This window comes from Cetorhinus maximus, chromosome 4 (assembly GCF_964194155.1).
Source record: "Cetorhinus maximus chromosome 4, sCetMax3.hap1.1, whole genome shotgun sequence".
In the NCBI taxonomy this organism is placed as follows: Eukaryota; Metazoa; Chordata; class Chondrichthyes; order Lamniformes; family Cetorhinidae; genus Cetorhinus; species Cetorhinus maximus.
In genome coordinates, this window is record NC_135882.1 from 106,578,509 (window position 1) to 106,600,086 (window position 21,578).

A 21,578-nucleotide genomic window follows, 5' to 3' on the forward strand; every position below is an offset into this window, starting at 1 on the left:
CATCTGATGCCTCAGACCAAGGAGAGACCCAGGCACAGTTGAGTGATGACGGGATGGGGGTCGCTAGGCGGGGTGGGGTGGGAACAGGACTTGCAGCAAGGGTATGGGGGTGGCTTAAAAAAAAGCTATTGGTAACTGTCTTTAAAAAACTGCTGTTACTACAACCCTATAAAGTGTCAGTCAACCAGACCTTTAAAGTACCAACAGCAGAAATTACAAGCACTTGACTCATCATCATCTTATGTAAATAAACATTGAGCCATTGACAAAAGAGATCTAAAAAAAGCTGTCAATCAAGCAATGTTTTCTCCTGTGTGCACCTGTTTCAACACACTAATGGAAATCTGAGCTCTCAGCCATGCACACATAATGAGGCTTGGCTGAGAGCCCAGATATCCATTAGTTTACATAAGATTAAAACAGTGTCAAGTGCTTGTAGTTTCTGCTATTGATACTTTAAAGGTCTGGTTGATTTACACTTTCTAAGGTTGGAGTACCAGCAAATTTTTAAGAGAGTTATGAATGGCTGTTTCCACACATGCAATTGGTACTATAGGGTTAATTAGTTCTGTACAGAGTGTATACTGTGTTATGGCACAGCTGATGATAAATGCTGAGTTGTCCAAATCCCAGAGGGAAACTTGAAACAACTGCCACAACTGATTTACAATTTGTATAAATTTCAAGCTTCTTTCCCTGAATTCAGTAGCAATAAGACCACCAAGTCTTATAGGTTTTTATAAAACTAGATTAAACATTTATTAATAAGAGAAATGATTTTAAACACATACATAGATCTACAAATTACTACTATGATAACTTCTAAATCCCCTAATCAATCTGACTCCCAGTTACACTTTCATTAAGGCAACAGTAAGACACATAGATTTTAAAAGACCCAGGCAAAGTGACACATGCTACCCTGAACCAGCCGAATTCAGAGTGAGTTTTCTTAACATCAGCTCTTTGAAAACAGCAGTTTGAGGCATTGATGCTGAAGGCTTTTCACCCTTGTTAGATCTTAAAAATGCCTCCCCTCACTCTCAGCCTTCGCTCCTTTATACATATTTTCCCCTTTGAATGCAAGTACCTATTGTTTCACTATGTCTTTGGACTTTATCTTTCTGATAATAAAAATCTCTCATAGCACCAAGTTTTAACAGTAATATTTGGGAAAAATAAACACATTGTTTCTAAACTTCACTTGGCTAGGTGACACATTTCACCCCTCCTTTGAAAACAATCTGGTCTAGTTTATTTAAAACTGCAAATGTCCTTTTCCACCTTACATTCTAAACTTCCCCCATGTTTACATAAAAGCCTTCAGACCAGCTGTCTTTAATCCAATTAAGTCACACACACACACACACACACACACATACACACATATGGACACAGATAATATTATTTTACAATAAATTCCAATAACATTATGAGAATTATTATACCTTCCTGAAAGGTGGGCAAACTTTTGGAAAAAATTCTGAGACAGTATTGATAGACATTTGGAAAAACACAGATTAATCAAGCACAGATTAATTTTAAGGGAAGATTGTGTTTTACTTTTTTTATTCTATTGCCCATCCCTAATTGCTCTTGAGAAGGTGATGGTGAGCTGCCTTCCTGATCATAAAAAATTACCATAGTACTAATTTTGTCAGTGATCTTTGGGAAAAAATAAACACATTGTTTTTAAACTTCACTTGGCTAGGTTTCACATTTCACCCCTCCTTTGAAAACAATCTGGTCTGGTTTATTTAAAAATGCAAATGTCCTTTTCCACCTTACATTCTAAACTTCCCCCATGTTTACCATGTTTACATCAAAGCCCTCAGACCAGCTACCTTTAATCCAATTAAATCACACACACACGCAAACACACACACACACACATAGACACATACAGACCACTATTTTACAATAAATTCCAACAACGTTATGAAAATTACTGTATTTTCCTGACAACTGGATGAATAGGCATGGAAGTGTTATGAGTTGGCATGGAGGGTATGAGGAGCATTGTGGGTGGGTGGAGGGACATGGGTTGGTGTGGAGGGTATGAGGGGCCATTGTGGGTGGGTGGAGGGACATGGGTTGGCATGGATGGGGCATGGGGAGTGGGTGGAGGGTGAGGGGGAGTGAGGGGTGAGGGCTAGACGGCTTAAAATTGAATAAAACAACAGATTCAAAGTCCCAGAGAACCCAAGGTGGGCCTTTTAACCAGCCCACCTTGGCACTCGGTACTCCTGTGGCCACTCCCAAACTGTTTCTGGAGGTAGTGGACCCGACTGCACCATGCACCCATCACCCCACCCTCACCTCCAGAATGAAATTGCATCTTTTGAGGCACTTTTTCCCAAGGCGGATGTGCCGAGCCAGGAAATTTCCTGACCACCCGCCTCTAACATGAAAATCCAGCCCAATGTGTCAGATATCTCCACTTCACTATGGACATCCTCACTGAAATCTTCCAGCTGCTGCAACTACAACTGCACCCTCAGAGCAAGACAGGGATGGCATTTACAGTGGCTGTGAAGGCTTTCTGCTACCTTCTTTCAAATGATTGTGATCAAATAAATCCATGAGCACCATAAGGCTGGATTCTTTCCACTCTCCTAGCTCAATTATTATGGATTAGACTTACTTACTCTTAAAATCAAAATCCATTCTGTCTCTTTGGATGTAGCTATAAAAATGATGTTACTTTTTTTAACCCCTTGAGCCTCTGAATGGCACAAAATGTTCTTCTACTAAGCCACGCCTCTGATGTTATATTTTAACTCTCCATGAAATTATGTGGAAAATCAGACTTGGATAATATTTTCCCCATGAAAATTGGTGGAAGACCTAAAGAAAGGGCAAATGCAAAAAGTAAGACTCAGGACGAAAGCATTTATGGGCTGAGAACTTTTGAGGGTTGATTATCTTATCACATTAACAGAAAATGAACTTTGCTTATGCATATGTTAAACTAAATTTTGTGTATGGGGAATGTGGAAGTTTCAATAACAAAGTATAATGTCAGATAGCTAATATTCAGATCATAACATTAGCTATATAAATATCATGCTTAAGATATCACACTGTTAAATGAACACTTTGTGTCACACTTGAATGAAAGTTCAGAAAAAAAACACTCATGCTGGTTTCTTTTGATTTCTAATTGACCAGTGTTCTGCCTAAAACAGATTAGTCTAATCCACTCGATAAAACCAACAATTAGATGCTGTGGCCGAAAAGAAATTTCAAGTTACACGCAATTGCACTTTAGCAGTGGAATAATGTATTGTGTGTTACATGATTTAATACTCCTACCTCTTATATAACAGTGCATTACTAAACTTCTCCTTCTAAGCCATGGCATGATAGATCAGCCTGTAAATGTTGAATTTATGGACTGGATTTTACAAACCTCCGCCAGCGAGTTTGCAGGCAGGGGGCCCATAAAATGCTATGGGCACCGTGCTCACCACCTACCCACCTGCCCACCTGCCCCTGCCTAATGTTATGTTACTACTGGACAAGTCAGATACCAGGGTGGAACCTGGCTTGATAGATGCTAACTTTTATGTTTTGTGGAGGACGGCTGCTGAACAGAGTCACAGGAGTCTGCTGAACTTTTAGCAACAGAATAAAATAGTTGTTTGGTAGTACAGAACTTGAGTATTGCTGAAAAAAGAGACGTTGAAGTGTTTCGCTTTGCACTCCTCAGGACACTTCGCAAGAATACCAATTTAAGGGGAAAACAACAATTTATACTGTATTTGAAAGAGTGCTGATTGGTTGGCAAGTGGACTTGATCAAGAACATGTACACACATTGTGCCTGTTTCAGCTAAACAAAATAAGTGACAGCCATTCACTGACTCATTCCTCAGGACAATGCCTTGACCAATCAGGAACAAGCTTCCTGGTTTAAATTTCAAACAATGCTTGGCAGTTAACTGCCAGTCACCAACACTGGTGCATGGTCCAAGGCTTCGCCTCTACCAATCAGAGTCCGCTTTCCAACCAATCAGCACTCTCTTCACATTCAATATAGATTGTTGTTTTCCCCTTATATTGGTATTCTTGCGGTGTCCTGTGGAGTGCAGGACGAAAAGCTTTGACATGTCTCTTTTTTCAGTAACGGAATAAAACATTTATTAAATGAGAAAAGATGACTATATTACACTACTCCTTCACCCCAAAAATACCTTTACAGATATATACAAATTTGTAAAGATAACACAAGTTTAAAAAATCTATCTTATATGCTAATGTTCGCATTAAGTATACAGTCCATGTAAACTAATAGGCAAACTGTGGTCGGACACCACACTCCAAAACGAAGTTTCTATGGACTTCTCATCAACTGCCCCACCTCCACACCCCCCCCCAACCACAACTCCAAGACGCTTATTACACCGTGAGCCAACTGGTCTCACTGAAACTCTGTCTTTCTCACAAGGATTTCCAAATTCCATGCTTGAAGAACTCGCTCTGGAAATTCTCTCCCAAACGGCACTTTCTCTCAGACATCTTCAACAAGGATCCATCTCCAGTGTTTCAACCTCACTATCCAAGGTTCTCTTGCTCTGGATCTCCAATCAAGTTGCACCTTCCACACACACTCTCAGATACTCAGCTATGCCAAGCAGAACACCACTACTCTAAAGGCCTATAGTAAGGAGTCACCAACCATCGGCCATCTCCTTGGATATTCTGACTTTTTGAAAACCCACCTGGTTCCAAGTCTGCACCCCACAGCTCTGTCTCTTTAATTCAGAGACTTATCTTCCGCTCCTTACTTTCAATTCCATTTAACAGAATCTGTTTCAGATTCTTGACCTCGTCCCTTAACTTCACTGTCTTCTTGGGACCTCTTTCTGTCCCATTCCCTGGTTTTTGGGATTTTCTTCTTTTCTTTGGGACCTGCTCCCAGCAGCTCCTGTCCTGCCTCTTCTCGCACTTTCTGTGGAATGGCGTTCTCTTCTAGGTCACATCTTTTCCCGCTGTTTCACTTTTTCCTCGGTTTTCCCTTCAGCGCAGGCGTGCAGGAACAGTTTCCAGCTGGAAAAACAAAAGAAACAAACTGCACTCTGTTACTGAGAAAATGCACCAACTGCACATGCGCAGCCATTCTCCGGCCAGCACATGCGCAGCCATTCTCCGGCCAGCACATGCGCAGCCATTCTCCGGCCAGCACATGCGCAGCCATTCTCCGGCCAGCACATGCGCAGCCATTCTCCGGCCAGCACATGCGCAGCCATTCGCCGGCCAGCACATGCGCAGCCATTCTCCGGCCAGCACATGCGCAGCCATTCTCCGGCCAGCACATGCGCAGCCATTCTCCGGCCAGCACATGCGCAGCCATTCTCCGGCCAGCACATGCGCAGCCATTCTCCGGCCAGCACATGCGCAGCCATTCTCCGGCCAGCACATGCGCAGCCATTCTCCGGCCAGCACATGCGCAGCCATTCTCCGGCCAGCACATGCGCAGCCATTCTCCGGCCAGCACATGGGCAGCCATTCTCCGGCCAGCACATGGGCAGCCATTCTCCGGCCAGCACATGCGCAGCCATTCTCCGGCCAGCACATGCGCAGCCATTCTCCGGCCAGCACATGCGCAGCCATTCTCCGGCCAGCACATGCGCAGCCATTCTCCGGCCAGCACATGCGCAGCCATTCTCCGGCCAGCACATGCGCAGCCATTCTCCGGCCAGCACATGCGCAGCCATTCTCCGGCCAGCACATGCGCAGCCATTCTCCGGCCAGCACATGCGCAGCCATTCTCCGGCCAGCACATGTGCAGAAGCCAAAGTTCGTAAATAAAGAATGATCTACACATCTGCGGCCATTCCACGGCCGGCGCATGTGCAGAGATCGCCGGGGCCCCATGGGAACTGTAGCTCCCAAACTCTGGGGCTCGGTCTCCATTTTTAAAAGGTAAGTTTAAGGTTTTTTTTCTCTTTTTCCTTTGGATTAATCACACCATTTCCCTCAAAAGAAACCAACAGTGAAGGTTTCTTTACAAGAATTTAACATCATGAACTTCTAACAAATAGCTTATTAATAAACTTTTCATCTCATTTCATATCGTACAATTACAAAGATTTAACCAAAACAAAAATCAACAAATGTAACAAGTAATATTAGCAGAATGTGTGCATCACAGAATTATCATAACTCAACCTTTGCTTCTTTATTCTCTTATTCCCAGTCTTTAACTCAACAAAGAATGTTTCACTTAAGTCCCACAGTCCAATCATCCTTTTTGTTCGCTGTAGGCATAATTTCATCCTCAAGTTCATTTTTCGAACTCAGGTGGTAAATTTTCATTTTGAGATAATGTCAGAATGGCATCTTTTTGTGTTAACAACTCATTTCTCCTCTGATCAAAATCTCTTTTAGGTCTTTTAAGGATGTTATTGAGATGCTTCTTATGTTCACAGAAACAAGTTCCATACTCCTGCTTGGTTTGATCTCTGGACATTTTATGACTTTGTCATTTCTTCCAATCCCATTTCAAACGTGTCTTTTCCAATTCTCTTTGAGCAATGTCAATCATTTCCTCCCTCTGGAGTATTATTGTTCGTTCTAATACTTCAACTCTTTTATATAGCTCACAGACTATATCATTCCACTCCTCTGCAGGTTTCAAATGGTCTTTTGCACACTGTCCACTTGCCTGGATTCCAGCTGTTGCATCTTGTGTGTTGGCACTGGCAAGCACCTGTAAATCAATGCCTCTGGTCATTGACCCTTCCAGATCATTTTGCGGTTTCAGTCCTTTTTGCTGACAATTCTTAATTTCCAATTCTGCAGGCACTTCAGCTCCTTCCATACTGCCCATTACTGAGGTTTATAGATCAGTAATGTTAATTGGATTAGTTCCTTGCTCAATTGGATCACAATTTGGCGAGGAGTTTTTATTCACAGGAACTTCGGAACTGTGACACTCCATACCACACACCTCTTTCATTTTGTCCAGATTGCATTGAGATTCAAAAACCGCATTTCTCTTTTCATAATGAAGTTCTAACAGCTCATTATTTTTGGTTTTTAACACTGTATTCAACCAACTGTTCTGATTCACTAATAATTCCATTTCCTTTTCAAGGCATTTTTCACAATACTTCATAGAGACTTCTGATGCATGAAGTTCATCAAGTTTTAACTGAAGATTGACCTTTATCAAATTTGCTTCTACAAGTTTATCATTTAGACAATTCAAGTGTTCAGTCAAGTGATTGATGCTCAGTTGTTCTCACCAGTTCTCATTTTTCATTAGCAAACTCCTCTTTTGTGTGTGAAAGTTTGTTCTCTACATTGATCAGGTTTTCCTTCAGTTGCTTGTTATCGGCAATAAGCATCTCTTTTGGCCACAGTAAGCCTGAGTAGTTGGCTAAGATCAGCATGATCAACTACCTGCCTGCAATACAGTCATTGCCACATTACTGTCTCCGCTAGTCAAATCATTACCCAGATTAAAATCTACCCCTTCAATAGGTGATTTAGAAATAATTCCTGCCTTAAGAATTCCATTTATGAAGTAACTTCGTAAATTGACTTCACACAAAGGAACTGGTTCATAAATTCCATTAATACCCCTTATTAATATTTTTTCTGTAAAAAGATCATTAAAAAAGAACAATCTGCACATGTGTGGCCATTGTACGGCAGGCGCATGTGCAGAGACCACTGAGGCCTGATGGGAACTGTAGTTCCCAAACTCTGAGGCCCGATCTCCATTTTTAAAAGGGAAGTTTAAGTTTTTTTTTCTCTTTTACCTTTGGGTTCATCACAGCACGTGCAGTTATACCAGTGGCAGGGATGGCATCAGGTAGCCTGCCCATCGTGGGCCAGTTGAGGCCCTTAAGTGGCCGATTAATTAGCTACTTGAGCCACTTGCCACAGGGATTTAACTGACAGCAGGAGAGGCCCACGCCAAGCTTTCAGCCTGACAGTTCTCACTGAACTGGCTGGTGGTGGGCAGGGAGAACTGCACACCCACCCCCCCCCCCCCCCCCCAGGCTGTTTTCTACCCAACCCCACCCCCCAGTTGCTCTACCCCCTTGCCCTATTTACAACAGACTCTCATCTTCCCTCACCCTGGCTTTCTAGCCTGGCCCTCGCAATGCCCCCATCTCACTTACTTTACACTCCAACTCCAGCTCCTTCATGTCTGGGACTGCTGTAGTTCCAGCAATAGCCACTGCTCCCAATAGCGTTGCTGGGACCAGACAGCTGCCAGCCATTTGAATGGCTGGCAATGTCAGAGGGGCAGAAGTCCCACCTTAAACCAATTAATGCCCCTCCGAGCGTTAAATATCTGTGTGGCAAGCCACTGAACCTGGGCGGACTCACTCCCAACATTTTCGTTGTAGGTGTGGGAACCATGCACCCTGTTAAATCCAGCCACATTTAACAGTTGCTAATCAAATAGCAGATTTCACAGCATGTCAACTGTCAGCTCCAGCACAGTTAACCTGAAAACTTAAGACCAAATCTCAGGACATTCTTTACAATGGAACATATATTGTTTTAAAATAGCAGTTTTTCATCATGAGAAGTTTTAGTACATTTTTTATTGTTTGCTGAGCATTATGATATAGTGATGCAATTAATGTCAAATATGTTATGCTAAAAATTGGATAACCTTGAAAACAGGAGTCCTGATTGCGATGAGCGAGTAATCTGCACCCACTCAAAGTAATGCAGGCAGCACGCAGTCTTTGTGCTGCCCGCTTATTTGAATAATAGTGACATGCCACCGAGCAGTAAACATACAGCTGAGTGGCTACATGCCTCAGCAAAGGGCCCAAGTTTATTCAAGGCTACCACCATTTAATCTAGCCTGCACTATTGAAAGCCACTCTGCACCTCTTAATGGGGAGATGCGTTTTGGCTGCAGCAGGTACTGGAAGCGGCTGGGGAAGAATCTCTGGCCCACAGAAGAGAAAAGATGGTGCAACTTAGCAGAGTGGGCTTCCAGATTTTCTGATGCAACACTCAAGGCCCTAGTGCTGAAGGTGAATAAAAGGAGGGAGATCCTCTTCTCATAAGGGTCCAGGAGGCCCTCCAAACAAGCACTTAGCAGAGAATGGGAGCAACCATGGAGGTCAATGTGAACAGTGTTGCCTCCAGTGCCAGAAAGAGTTAAATAACCTCACATGCATGGTCAAGGTCAGTAAATTCATTTTCAATGCCATGTCCTTAAAACTGAGCCACGAGCGACACACACTACCCAATGCAGTACAGCCTCATCATTCAGCTGCCCATGACTCATGCTTTACATTCATAGGTACACCTCATCCTCATACACTTAGAACTGCTGCAAGTCTCATACCCTCACCTCACAATTTGCACACACTGCCAGCTATTCAACAACAACGGCCACATCACCCAAACAGATTGCACTACACTTACACACTTCTCTTAAATAAACAGGTGGTGCACAACTAGAGGCAGCAGGAGCTAACCAGCGGGGTTGGGCATGGAGGAGAAGGCGGTTTCCATAAATGGAGCAGCCATTGCTGAGGCCATGGCCAATGATAGCGTTGAGAACATAGATGACGATGCTGTGTGCCTACCTAATTCACCCTCCACTTTCCTCTCATCCCACAATAAATTCTGATAAGCTGCAGATGATATAAGCATGCAACTCTTGTTTTCCCCTTTCCCCGCGAAGCTACCTTTGTGCCTTTCTCTTTTCAGATGCCCAAAAACTGCCACCTGATCAGACACTGGTGCAGGCGCGTGAATGCCAAGAGGAGCAGGGCACTGATGCTAAATGAAACACCATCACTCAAATCTCATGCTGGCAGCCACCAGCTCAGATATTGGCACTGCATGTACTTTAGAGGGTAGCATAGAAGTGAGATTTACACATGGTGAGTCACTGGGCATGAGTGGGCTGCAGCTTGGGCAGGGGGAAAGGGTAGCACAGGTGCCAACTTGCCAGAGGCCAGAGTTGCACATGAGTTCTGTTGCAAAAGATTCAGATGAGGACATTGATGGAGCAGTGAATGGAAAAAAGCTGATGGACATGCAGCTAGAAATGTTTGGTGCATTGGCAGCCAGAAAGCCTGCTGTCAGTGACAAGGAGCCTAGAGGATTCCAGCACCAACTTGGCACAGGGCTTTGCACGGAGCTTGGAGCCCATCCATCCCATTGTGGAACTGATGGTTAACTCCATTAGCAAACTTGTGGACCTAGCCATGATGCAGCATCTGATGGTCAACGTCTCGGCTTCCACCATTGCTCCAGCAGAGGCCACCCAATGTCTGAGTGCACAGTGGAAGCTCAAACTAACATCATTAAATCTTGGCTTGCTGCCATGGCTGCAGATACCAGGGTTCAAAGGGGTTTGCAGGATCTCAGGACAGTCCATGAAATCAGTACTAACAGCAGATTATCAGGATTGCAGATCACCATTCCAGGAAAGTGGAAGTGCTTCCATGGAGCATGACAGCATTTGTGCACCTACCACTGCCACACTGCCGGTACCCTTGCTGTTGCCTCTCAACCAGCCAGCCCAAAATGCTGCTGTCCATGCTGAGTGGTGCAGCCCAACAACTGGCCCTCAAGGTCCAGAATGGCTCGAAGTTGTCCTGCAAGGTCATCTGCAGTCTTGTAGATGTATAAGGGTGATTTGTTGAGTTTCATACAGAATATTGTGGGCTGAACATTTAGGCCCCAATGGGGGCGTGTGGAAGCTGGCGGATGGGTAAATTCGCACCGCTGGCCAACCTGCCAGTTTGCTAGCTCCACCTCCCGTCCCCCCACTGGGCAATTTTCCTGTAAGGAGATGGGCCGACAGGGCTTCCTGCCTGCAAGTGATGAGTAGCAAATTTAGCTTGTTAATTGTTTCCCCTCGACACTGGCGGTCAGGTGGCTAAGGGCATTTTTAAATTTAAAAGTTTTAAAATGGGCACCTACATCTTGGGGTGCCCTCTCTCACACTTACTTGAAAGGGCAGCCTACTCCTCCTTTAGTGCTGGAAGACCTCTGATTGGCCTTCAACTTCAAGATCCTGCTCATCACCCTTACTTGGATGGCAAGCCCACCCTCTGACCATTAATTAGCCGATGCGGAGAACATCACAGCCAGGCGGCTAGTCACCAGCTGAAATTTTCACAGGGGGAGAGCACACTGCGCTTGGCTGGCTTGGCCCAAAGCCATTTTAGGGACATTGGGCTGTTCATTGGATTGAAGTGGAACGTCTGCCCCATCGGAGAGGAAGTTCTGCTTCTGGACGCTGCCAGCCAATCAAATACCTGGCAGCTCACATATCAGCAGTGCCACTGGGAGCAGTGGCTACTGCTGAAACAGCAGGCAGTCCCCAAAGAGAACAGCAAGGAGCCAGAACTTACGAACAAGCCCAGGGTCTCACCAGGTCCAGGCTGGCTGGGCCTGTTGAGCGGATGGGGGACTGGGACTGATACTGCAGTGGAGGGGGGGTGGAAGCAGAAACACACTGGGATGAATAATTTGGAGGGTACCCTGCACCCAGCCACTGGTCCACCAGGTTTCACTGAGCAGGCATCCACCGTTGCAGGCAAAATCCCAGTGGCAATGGGAGGAAACCATTATTCATTGGCCACTTAATGGCTTCAGTTGGCCCATGGGCAAGCAGGCCACCTGACACCTCCCCCTCTGTTGGTCGAATACCCATGGGGTGGGCGGGGGGGGGCAAGTGACAGGCACAGCACTGCTGCCATGGTACCCCATTTACTCCCTTTCGCCTGCCATTTCCCCCCACCTCTCCCCAGGGAGTGTAAAATTCCAGCCAGTGAGGGCCTCCAACCCACATTTGACCCTGATGGCGAGTTTCAAAACCCACTAGGAAAACCTGCCCTCTATGTTTTGTTGGACAAGGTTGGTTTGGAATAGTTGTTTTATGGTGGCTTTTATTTTAGGATTGTGACCAAGAAGACACTGTGATGGTCCTTAACAGAGGGATGATAAGGTGCGACAATCTTGTACAATGAGGATCTGAGGTTGTCTTCATGGGAACCAGAATCAAATTAGGCTGTCCCAATCTTCCAGCCGAGCAGTTTGTTTGTGCCAGCCTACTCCTCCCTCCTTTCACAAAATCCCTATTGGCAAGAGCTACGACTTTATGATGGCCAGTTTGTGGATTCTGCAGCTGACCACCACGAATCGGGACACCCACTACAGTCAGTGCTGAAGGGCTCCTCGAGAGTGGTCAACAGAAGCATTGCTTCACATCCCCTGTTGATGGTGTTTCCTGTGGTACTATGGCTTGCATTATATGCATTCTGGCCACATGTGGTTGGGGTTCAGAGGGGAATCCTTATCCAGGTGTAAAGTAGATAGCCCTTGTTGCCCAGCAGTCACCATGTGGTTTGACATGGTGGCTGAAAGATTGACCGAACAGCAAATTGGGCAAAACCCTGAAGTCAAAAGATCAGGTTGGAATCTAAACTCAATTACACCAATTAATTTTAAGATCCAGGCTTTGTATACCAAAGCTGTGCAGCAAGCATGATTCACACCCGCATGACACAATCTTCAATGTATTTAAAGGAACAATGCAGGAATGTAAATTAGAAGAGTTCAGCTTTGACGATAGATATAGAGCAAGGGCAGCATTCAAATTCAGTGACTGCTGGGTGCGGTCAGGAACAGCAAGGAAATACTTTTCCCAAATGATGGGAAGAAGAAACCTGCTGCTGTCACCAAGAAGACGTGATTGGAAGGAGCAGCAGGAATATGGTACCCAGGCCATGGATGCAATGTAGGAAGCAGTTTAATGACTGAACCAGGTCAGGAAAAGTGAGTATGTTTGATGATTTGGCTATATCCTATGTTCTAAGCTCCCCCCACCCTTCCACACCCACTGACATATTAAGCATATTCCATCACATCACTCACATCCACTCAAATTTCAGCTGCACCTAGCCCTCACTTTCTATGTACTTCATCAGCCACCCCCCTCCCCCCACCCCCCACCCCGCTTATCTATTCATTACTGCTATTCAGCCCAGTCCTTGCAGAATGTGATGCATGTGTCTCATAGTCACTCTCACTGAACGCACTGCATCCATTGGGTGAATACCTGAGCTTCACTCACTCATAGATCTGTTGTCTTCTCCTACAAGAGGCAAGAAAAAGTAAAAGGCAAAGAAGATGGACAGGACTGGAGGTGGCACATCACCTTCTCAAGGGCAATTGGGGATGGGCAATAAATTGTGGCCTAGCCAGTGATGCCCACATCCCATGAATGAAAAAACCAATCTCTCAGTTGGAGATGGAGAGACAGAGAACTTGTAAATAGCTGGAGACAATATTACAATAACTCTGACACTCATTTACTGACTTCATTACATTAGTGACCGAACCATCAGCAGCCTGATTGGTGATTGTCAGGAATGTGACTTTGCCACAACTAAACTTTGCTATGTCTTCCAGAACCTTCACATGTACAAAAAGCGTCATGGGACATCCATGAGGACAAGTCCTCAGAAGACTTCATTCCGCCTGAGGGTGCACCATTACAAGATGTGCAACCACACACTGGTGCAGATACTCACACTTCAGTTGTTCCACTTACACTGTTAGTGGGTTTTCACCTGGTGATTCACATCCCACAAGTGAGCTTGAGCAGACAGTGGTGCCAGGGAGGGCTGTGGAGAATCCAGGTCAGGGAGCACAATCTGCTCCAAGCTCTGCTCATCTGGGCACAGATGCAGAACACCAAGGACTATTGTTGAGAAGAAAAATGCAAGAGGTGCATCAGCAACTTAGTCAGGTATTGATAGATATTCCATGCACACACTCTCCACAATACCGGAGAAGATGGAGGAGTTGGTGGAATGGGCAGCCAAGTGGGAGATGAAGTTAAATATGGAGATATGTGAAGTGATTCATTTTGGTAGGAAGAACATGGAGGGACAATATAAAATAAAGGGTACAACTCTAAAGTGGGTGCAAGTGGGACTTGGGTATAATTCATTGCAGGTGGCAGGACAGATTGTCAGGTAATGTCACTGAACTAGTAATCCAGAGACCCTGGGGACATGGGTTCAAATCCCACTACAGCAGCTGATAGAATTTGAATTCAGTTAACAAATATGGAATATAAAGCTACTGTCAATAATGGTGATCATGAAACTATCATCGATTGTTGTAAAAATCCATCTGGTTCACTATTGTCCTTTAGGGAAGGAAATCTGCCATCCTTACCCAATCTGGCCTATATGTGACTCCAGACCCACAGTAATGTGGTTGACTCTTAACTGCCCCCTGAAATGACCTAGCATACAATATCTGAGGCTTTATTAATAGGAGCAGAGAGTACAAGAGCAAGGAGATTATGTTGAACTTGTGTAAGGCACTAGTTTGGCCTCAGCTGGAGTATTGTGTCCAGTTCTGGGCGCCGCCCTTCAGGAACGGTCTGAAGGCATTGAAGAGAGTGCAGAAGAGATTCACGAGAATGGTACCAGGGATGAGCTTCAGTTATGAAGATATATTGGAGAAATTGGGACTGTTTTCCTTGGAGAAAAGTAGGCTGAGAAGAGGGGTGTTCAAAACCATGAGGGGTCTGGATAGAGTAGATAGGGAGAAAATGTTTCCACTTGTGAAAGGATCAAGAGGGCACAGATTTTAAAGTAATTGGCAAAGAAGCAAAAGCAACATAAGGAAAATCTTTTTCATGCAGCAAGTGGCCAAGGTCTGGAATGCAGTGCCTGAGAGTGTGGTGGAAACATGTTCAATCGAGGCATTCAAAATGGAATTAGACTGTTATCTGAAAAGGAAGAATGTGCAGCGTTACAGGGAGAAGGCAGGGGAATGGCACTAGGTAAATTGTTCATTCAGAGAGTAGGTGCAGACACAATGGGCCAAATGGCCTGCTTCTGTGCTGTAACAATTCTGTGATTCGGAGAGTCCAACTTGATTTTTAGTGAATTGGTGGTGCACGGAAGTGGGAAAATGCCTGCCATGGAGAGACCCCACCTCCATGGAGCTTCAAAAACAGCTCTCAAATGAGTTCATGCATCCAGTGGTTATGGCTTTGTAGATGTTTACTGCCTTAAACAGGATGACACATATCTTGGCGTTACAATGTGTCACTGACCTCCGCCAAGCTGGTGTGCAGGAGAATGGAAGGAGTGATGTGATGCTAACCCAGTAAAGGAATGATGGCAAAAGGAGACATGGAAAAGGGAACTCCACTCAAAGCACTCCCACTTCTCGTCCTCAATCAGCACCTGACATGATACCTCATTTTTGACATGGCCTACAAAGGCTCCAAATCCCAGCAGGCATAGGTCAAAAGTATCTCAGCAGTTAGAGCAGAGATATGAGCAGCCTGCCTTGACGCTGAAGCCACAGAGAGTGCACACATTGAAGTAGAAGGTAGTGTAAGTTGAAGACAATTTAATTCACCAAAGGTATACTCGTGGGTGTTGCCACATGATGCCACATGAAATGTATTGATTAGCCCCAATTCCGCATTTTGTCCATTATTGCAACCCGGGTGCCAACTCACTGTTTGATTAAAAAAAGACAAGAGAATGTCAATACACAATGGGACCTATTGTGTAGATGTGCAAACATGTGGATGAGTGGCTGATGGATTGTTTAGTACAAAGGGAGGGGAGGTAATGGTCCTGGTTGGAATGGATAGCAAGATTTCATTTTCTTTATTTCACACTAGGTGAAACTTTGCAACACCAAGGAATCCCTGTGTTGTAGGGTGGCCGAGTTGTACTATTAGTGATAGAGTTGATCTGCAGACACTTCTTAGGTGGAAACATAAAGTTTATTTACAACATACCCAGCAGCAACTACACGTGTGCTTTCAACTCCAACTCTATCTCTAACTGTGGAGTAGCCCGCGCTACTCTCCTATTGGTTACTACAGATCTTATGATCTTCCCTAACATGTATTATTCTTAAAGGTACATAATACACTAAATAGAACCATAATTACTACACCCTGGTATCCTGGGCAGCAATGTAAATCATTGTTTCCTCAGTGAAGAAGTGGAAGTACTTTGAGGGGAGATCCCATTTTCATGCCCCCTTCCACATTCATCCCTCTTGTGGGCCATCAGTCCCTCCACTCTGCAACACACTAACTTAGCAGAAATCCGTGACATGCTGCAAGGCCAGAGTATCTTCATCCTCCTCCCTCTCTACGTTTTCCTCATCCAAAGATGAGTGATAGATCCCTTTGTCCTCCTCCACCTGCAGTCCTCTCTGTTGTACAATCTTGGGCAGGTCGCAGCACACCTCTATCATTCGACAGTCTCTTGTAGGTGAGTATGGAAGGGTATCTCCAGACCTTTCTAGGCAACTAAAGTACATCTTCAGCATTCCAGTGGTTTGCTCTGTGACACACCTGGTGAGCATGTGGCTCTGGTAACAGCACTTCAGCACCTCATTGGTCAAGTTGCTCATAGGATCACAAACCAGCCATCAAGTCTGCTTCTTGGAGCACAAGGATCAGGAACATTGGACTGCTCCAGATTGAAAGCTACGTGCCAGCTCTTAATGAACCTGGTGCACAACTGTATGAATCTCTTATTGTGGGTGACACCAGCTGCACATTGATGGGCAAATAATCCTTGTGTTTTATAAAAAATCCTGGTTACTGTGGTGATGCTCAGATTGCCACATGTATGCAGTCAATTATATGCAGGCAAATATGCAGACACCCTGTACCTATAGGAATCCAACCAGAGATAACTAATGTCATCACAAGGCAAATTTACAAAATGGCTAGCCCGGGCAAATCTGCCAAATACATTTATGCGGAGCTTACTGGGAAATCCTGGATATCTCTACAGTAGTGCTCTGGAAGAAAAACTTGAGGGCATTGGTCAATTTGCAGCTCCTGGTAATTTGTGGCTACTCGGTCCAACAGTGAACAGATCATCTGTGGGAGACTGTGAGCTGCCATCACCGAATATGACAACCTCAACCTGAGGAAGTATTACTTTTCCAAGAGGTCAAGGAAGATGAGCCTCTGTCTGTAAACCCTGTGACCTGGGTAGTACCTTTTGTGATGTTATCCGCCCTTCTGTGCAAGTGCTGATCTCACCACAGCATTTTGTTGCTGCTATGGATTGTGATGGTCTTTCTCTTCTGATGTGCTGTCAAACACATCAAACACACCTTCCATTCTGATTTTGTCTGACCTCCAAGATTGTAAAAAGCTTTATCCACACAAGAGCTCCCTGATAAAGCTTTGCCAGAGGGAACTGAGACATTAGTTGCAATAAGTGAGCTTGTTTTCAGATGAGATAATGACAAGTTTAAATACTAACACAAACTGCTGTTCAAACTCACCTCCATTTCCCTGGTCAGTTTCCCAAACCTCAGGAAACCTGTGGTGAAGAAGTTAAAAACAATTTGAAATAGACCTCATTAACATATCCCAAGGATATTAATTCTGTCAATGAGTACCCAACATTTTGCAACAATTAAATCTACAACTTTATATGCAAGTCTCTTGTCAGCATTCAAACGTGCCTCCATTAAACCCAAAGTGTGTGTGTTGGAGCTGGGTTTCGTTCCCACTGTAAAAATCAAAAGAAATGTAACCCTCTACCCACTGACTCATCTGTTCTTAGATGTTAAAGCCCCCTAACCCCTACCATCCCCCACCCCACCCCCACCAATATATTAAATTCACCAGAAATAGTAGTTAGTGCTTGTCCATCCTGGTATAAGTATTTTTAATGGCACAATAAATCTCAATTAGTGCTCTACCACCAAAAGTTAACTTTAACAAGTGTGCAGTCTAGTTGCCTCAGATTTCAATCATTGTTGAGTATTGTAAAAATATTAATAAAAAATTTTTTTTTTTTTACTTTTTCTTTTTTATTTCTTTCTCAATCCTATCTTTCTTTCCCTTTACTTTGCTTTCCGTAGCTGATTTCCCAATTAATTAAATATTCTAACTGACACTTCCTGGTTCATACACTGTGTTGCTCATTAACCATTTGTTTGGTTAAGGAGATACACAGTTGCTTGCCCTATTTGCATAGGTCCCAGATGCTCTGTACAGGGCACTGTGCTTTTTAGATGATTAGATGACAGGAACTTCCAGTGAGAAAACTCATAAAAAGTTTTTGGGCAAGTGCAAGTGTAACGCATGGCTGGCACCATTCGTTCACTGCTGATTGCAATATATAGCCCATTAAGTGGTTAATGTGAGTTTTTGCAATGGAATTTCTAGTCATTTAACCATATAAAAACTACACCGCCCTCTACAGAGCATCTAGGACCTGGCCTATTAAAATCAAATGCCACTTCTGACCAAATAATTATTCCATGTAGAAAGTCATGTTCATACACTTAAATGCCCACTTGAACTGGTATCTGTTCCACTGTCTCACGTTGATTTTTTTTCAGAATGCAATCTCAATCCATCATCATTTAAAATAAATATTTATGTCCTTTGCATTATGCAGTGGCTTAATGGCTGCTCAGACTTTAGATCTTCCACGTAACTAAACACTAGTAATACATATAAACATGTTAGTAGCATTAATTTTACCATTACAATGTTTTCTTAAGTCAATTTTTTCACACATTTGATTCTTATTTGCAATCTGCACTGTCATTTATAAAGCATTACAGGGACACCAAGTGGCAGATAATATGTACCACATTAAATGTCTTTTTGACAATCTATAATAATAATAATAATAATCAGTTTTTGGCTGTCCAGACTGTTTTGATTGGTCAGTTTAAGGAGCATGTCTATCAGTGGGTTTATTTCACTGGCATGCGGAGGCGCATGGGGTATGTGGAGGACTGGAGCTTGTGATGCATGCACAGCTGCCGAAGGTTCATAGCAATGGAATGGGTTTTGGTGGAGAACTAAAACATGGGAAGGTAACCAGAGCTCAACAACAAAGTTAACCTGACTGCAGAGATTACTTCCATGGGGGATGGGATGGAATTGATGGGAGGGATGGGAATGGCAAGTTAAGGATGGAGATGGCATGAGGGGGATAGAAGGAATGGGATGGGATAGTGATGGCATGAGAGGGACAGCATGGGAAGGATGGAATGGCATGGGATCGGGATGGCATGGGAGGAAGGGATGGCATGAGAGGGGTCGCATGGGAGGATTGGATGAGATGATGGAATTGGCTAAGTGTGGCAAAATGGCAGGGACAAATTATTCGAAAGCTTTTCTTTGAAGATTCACTAGATTTGAATGAAAAAGTTTTAGTCAAGCTGTCAGGTGAATTAAAACAAAAACATCACTGTTGATTCTAAAGAGAAAGCAGAGGATAACAGTGTATATCCTCCAGAGTTTCTACCCAGTCTAACTTCAGTGGGCATGCCATTACACAAATTTAGACTCCAGAAAGGAGCAGTTATAATGTTGCTTTTAATTAAATTTGAATACTAAACAAAGAGTTTGTCATGGAACCAGATTGGTAGTTAGGAAGCTCTTTTCTTCAATGATAAATGCTGAAATTATAGCAGATAGATTTCAAGGAAATTGAGTGTTTATTCCTTGAATTATATTGAGCCCATCAGATGTAAACCTGCCTTTTCAACTCAGGAGAAAAGAGTTTCTAACTAGACTGTCATATTCAATTACTATAAACAAGTCACAAGGCCTGACTCTTGATAAAAATTGTATTTTTATTCCTTGGCCTGTTTTTACACATCAACAACATTATGCAGCTTTTTCCAGAGTGAGAAGCTTTATGGATGTCTGCTAGTAATAAGGTGTTCCTCTAAAGCAAATTGTCCTTTGTTTTTTTTTGGTCAGAATTAAGAGGGTATTTGCTCTAATTACTGAAATAGTTTCCAATATAATATAAATTCAAATTAATGGGTATACTGTGTTATAAATTATTTCAATTCATTTCTTTCTATGCTCTGAGATCCATATGTTGATATATACATCGAAGGCATTTACTATGTGTTTTAGAGCAAAGGTTTAATCATTGATTCTTAGTAAAATGGTTCTATTTTGTCCAACACCTATTTATTTTCATTGTAAGTTTAAACATGTTAGTGCCTTGAGAATGTTACTGAGTTAGAAATTTGTAGATGAGAGTTTATTTGTATCCCTTTTTCTCTTTAAGTAGAGATTAATAAGTTCCCCTGATGACTCGGTGCAGGTATTATCCCAGTATCGTACTCGGATATTGAGCAATACAGATCCAAGAATGTTCTATGTTCAATCCCTGGCCCATGCTGAATTTACTGATCTCAGGGGACAGTAATTGGACTCAGTCTCTGACTACAAGGGGCTAAACACATCAGCCAACGTTCCTACTCATGATTACTGTTCATTGACCTCTGCTGGAAAGCACGTGTGCATCGGCATCAGGTCAGGACTAGGTAGAGCTCAGCTCTAATGTGTTCCATGGTCAAATAACCTGCCAATGTTCATTATCTTGGATCATGACGAATAGACACTTTGACAAAGTTATTGGAGGACTACTAGTTCCTGCGAATTTTCGTTTCATCAGGTGAAAGGGTGTAGGGGTGGGTTAGTGATTAATGTAATTATGTTGCCAGGACATTAAATGGCACCTCTATGGGAGTTAATGAATTTAAGTATATAAATAATTTACTTGGTAATGCACATTTATTTCCAGGTATTAGCCATGGCTCAGTCGTTGCAGGGGTTATTGGCGCTAAGAAACCTCAATATGATATCTGGGGTAAAACCGTAAACTTAGCAAGCCGCATGGATAGCACAGGCATTAGTGGCAAAATTCAAGTGCCTGAAGATACATACCTTATCCTGAAGGACAAAGGATTTGCCTTTGGGTACAGAGGTGAAATATATGTCAAAGGGATAAGTGAACAAGAAGGGAAGATCAAAACATACTTTCTTCTGGGAAGAGTTCAGCCAAATCCACTTATAATGCAACCAAGAAAGCTAACCGGCCAATACTCATTAGCTGCTGTTGTTCTCGGACTTGTACAGTCTTTAAACAGACAAAAGCAAAAACAAATTCTGAATGAAAACAACAACTCTGGCATAATTAAAGGACACTACAACAGAAGGACATTACTTACTTCCAATGTACCTGAAGCAGTGACACAGGTCGAAGGCTCAGAAAAAACTGAAATGCCATAATTACATTTTAATTGTTGAAATTTTGTATTTCTTTTATATATATATACATATATATATATAAATAAAAAGGTTTACTTTTTTAAAACTGGTCTAGTGGTTTAAATTGTGCTTCATTTACATGATTGAGAAACCAACAGATAGAAGTTCAGTCTAGACATCTCTGTTCAATACTCAACAAAAATACTTAGCTACAGTATTATGTGCATGCCCTTCAATTTTTTTCTTTGCATGGCCATGTACAAGTAATCAATTAAAGAGGCTGAGTTGTGCTCAGCCTGTGTGGGAACCTCTGTGTTGCTGCATGGCCTAAAGAGAACATTGGGTGTAAGCAGATTCAATAGTAACTTTCAAAGGGAATTGAGTGTATCATTGAAGGGGAAAAAATTGCTGAACAATGGGAAAAGAGAAGTGGGACTATTTGGATAACATTTTCAAAGATTACTTTCTATATTTCACAGATTCAATTGAACAACTAGACTTTACTGTGATAACTGCAAAGG

At 43.3% G+C, this 21,578-nt stretch overlaps 1 protein-coding gene across 5 annotated transcripts in view; it reads left to right on the forward strand.

Moving 5' to 3' along the window:
- The window catches only part of adcy8 (adenylate cyclase 8 (brain)), a 133,704-nt gene extending 112,537 nt beyond the window's left edge, over positions 1-21,167 (forward strand). For all 5 annotated transcript variants that reach the window (XM_078540594.1, XM_078540595.1, XM_078540596.1 and 2 more), the window contains one exon: positions 20,591-21,167. In XM_078540594.1, coding sequence (XP_078396720.1) covers positions 20,591-21,078 — 488 coding nt within the window. In that variant the 3' untranslated portion in view covers positions 21,079-21,167. The remainder of the gene's footprint in view (positions 1-20,590) is intronic.
- Positions 21,168-21,578: the final 411 nt, after the last annotated feature.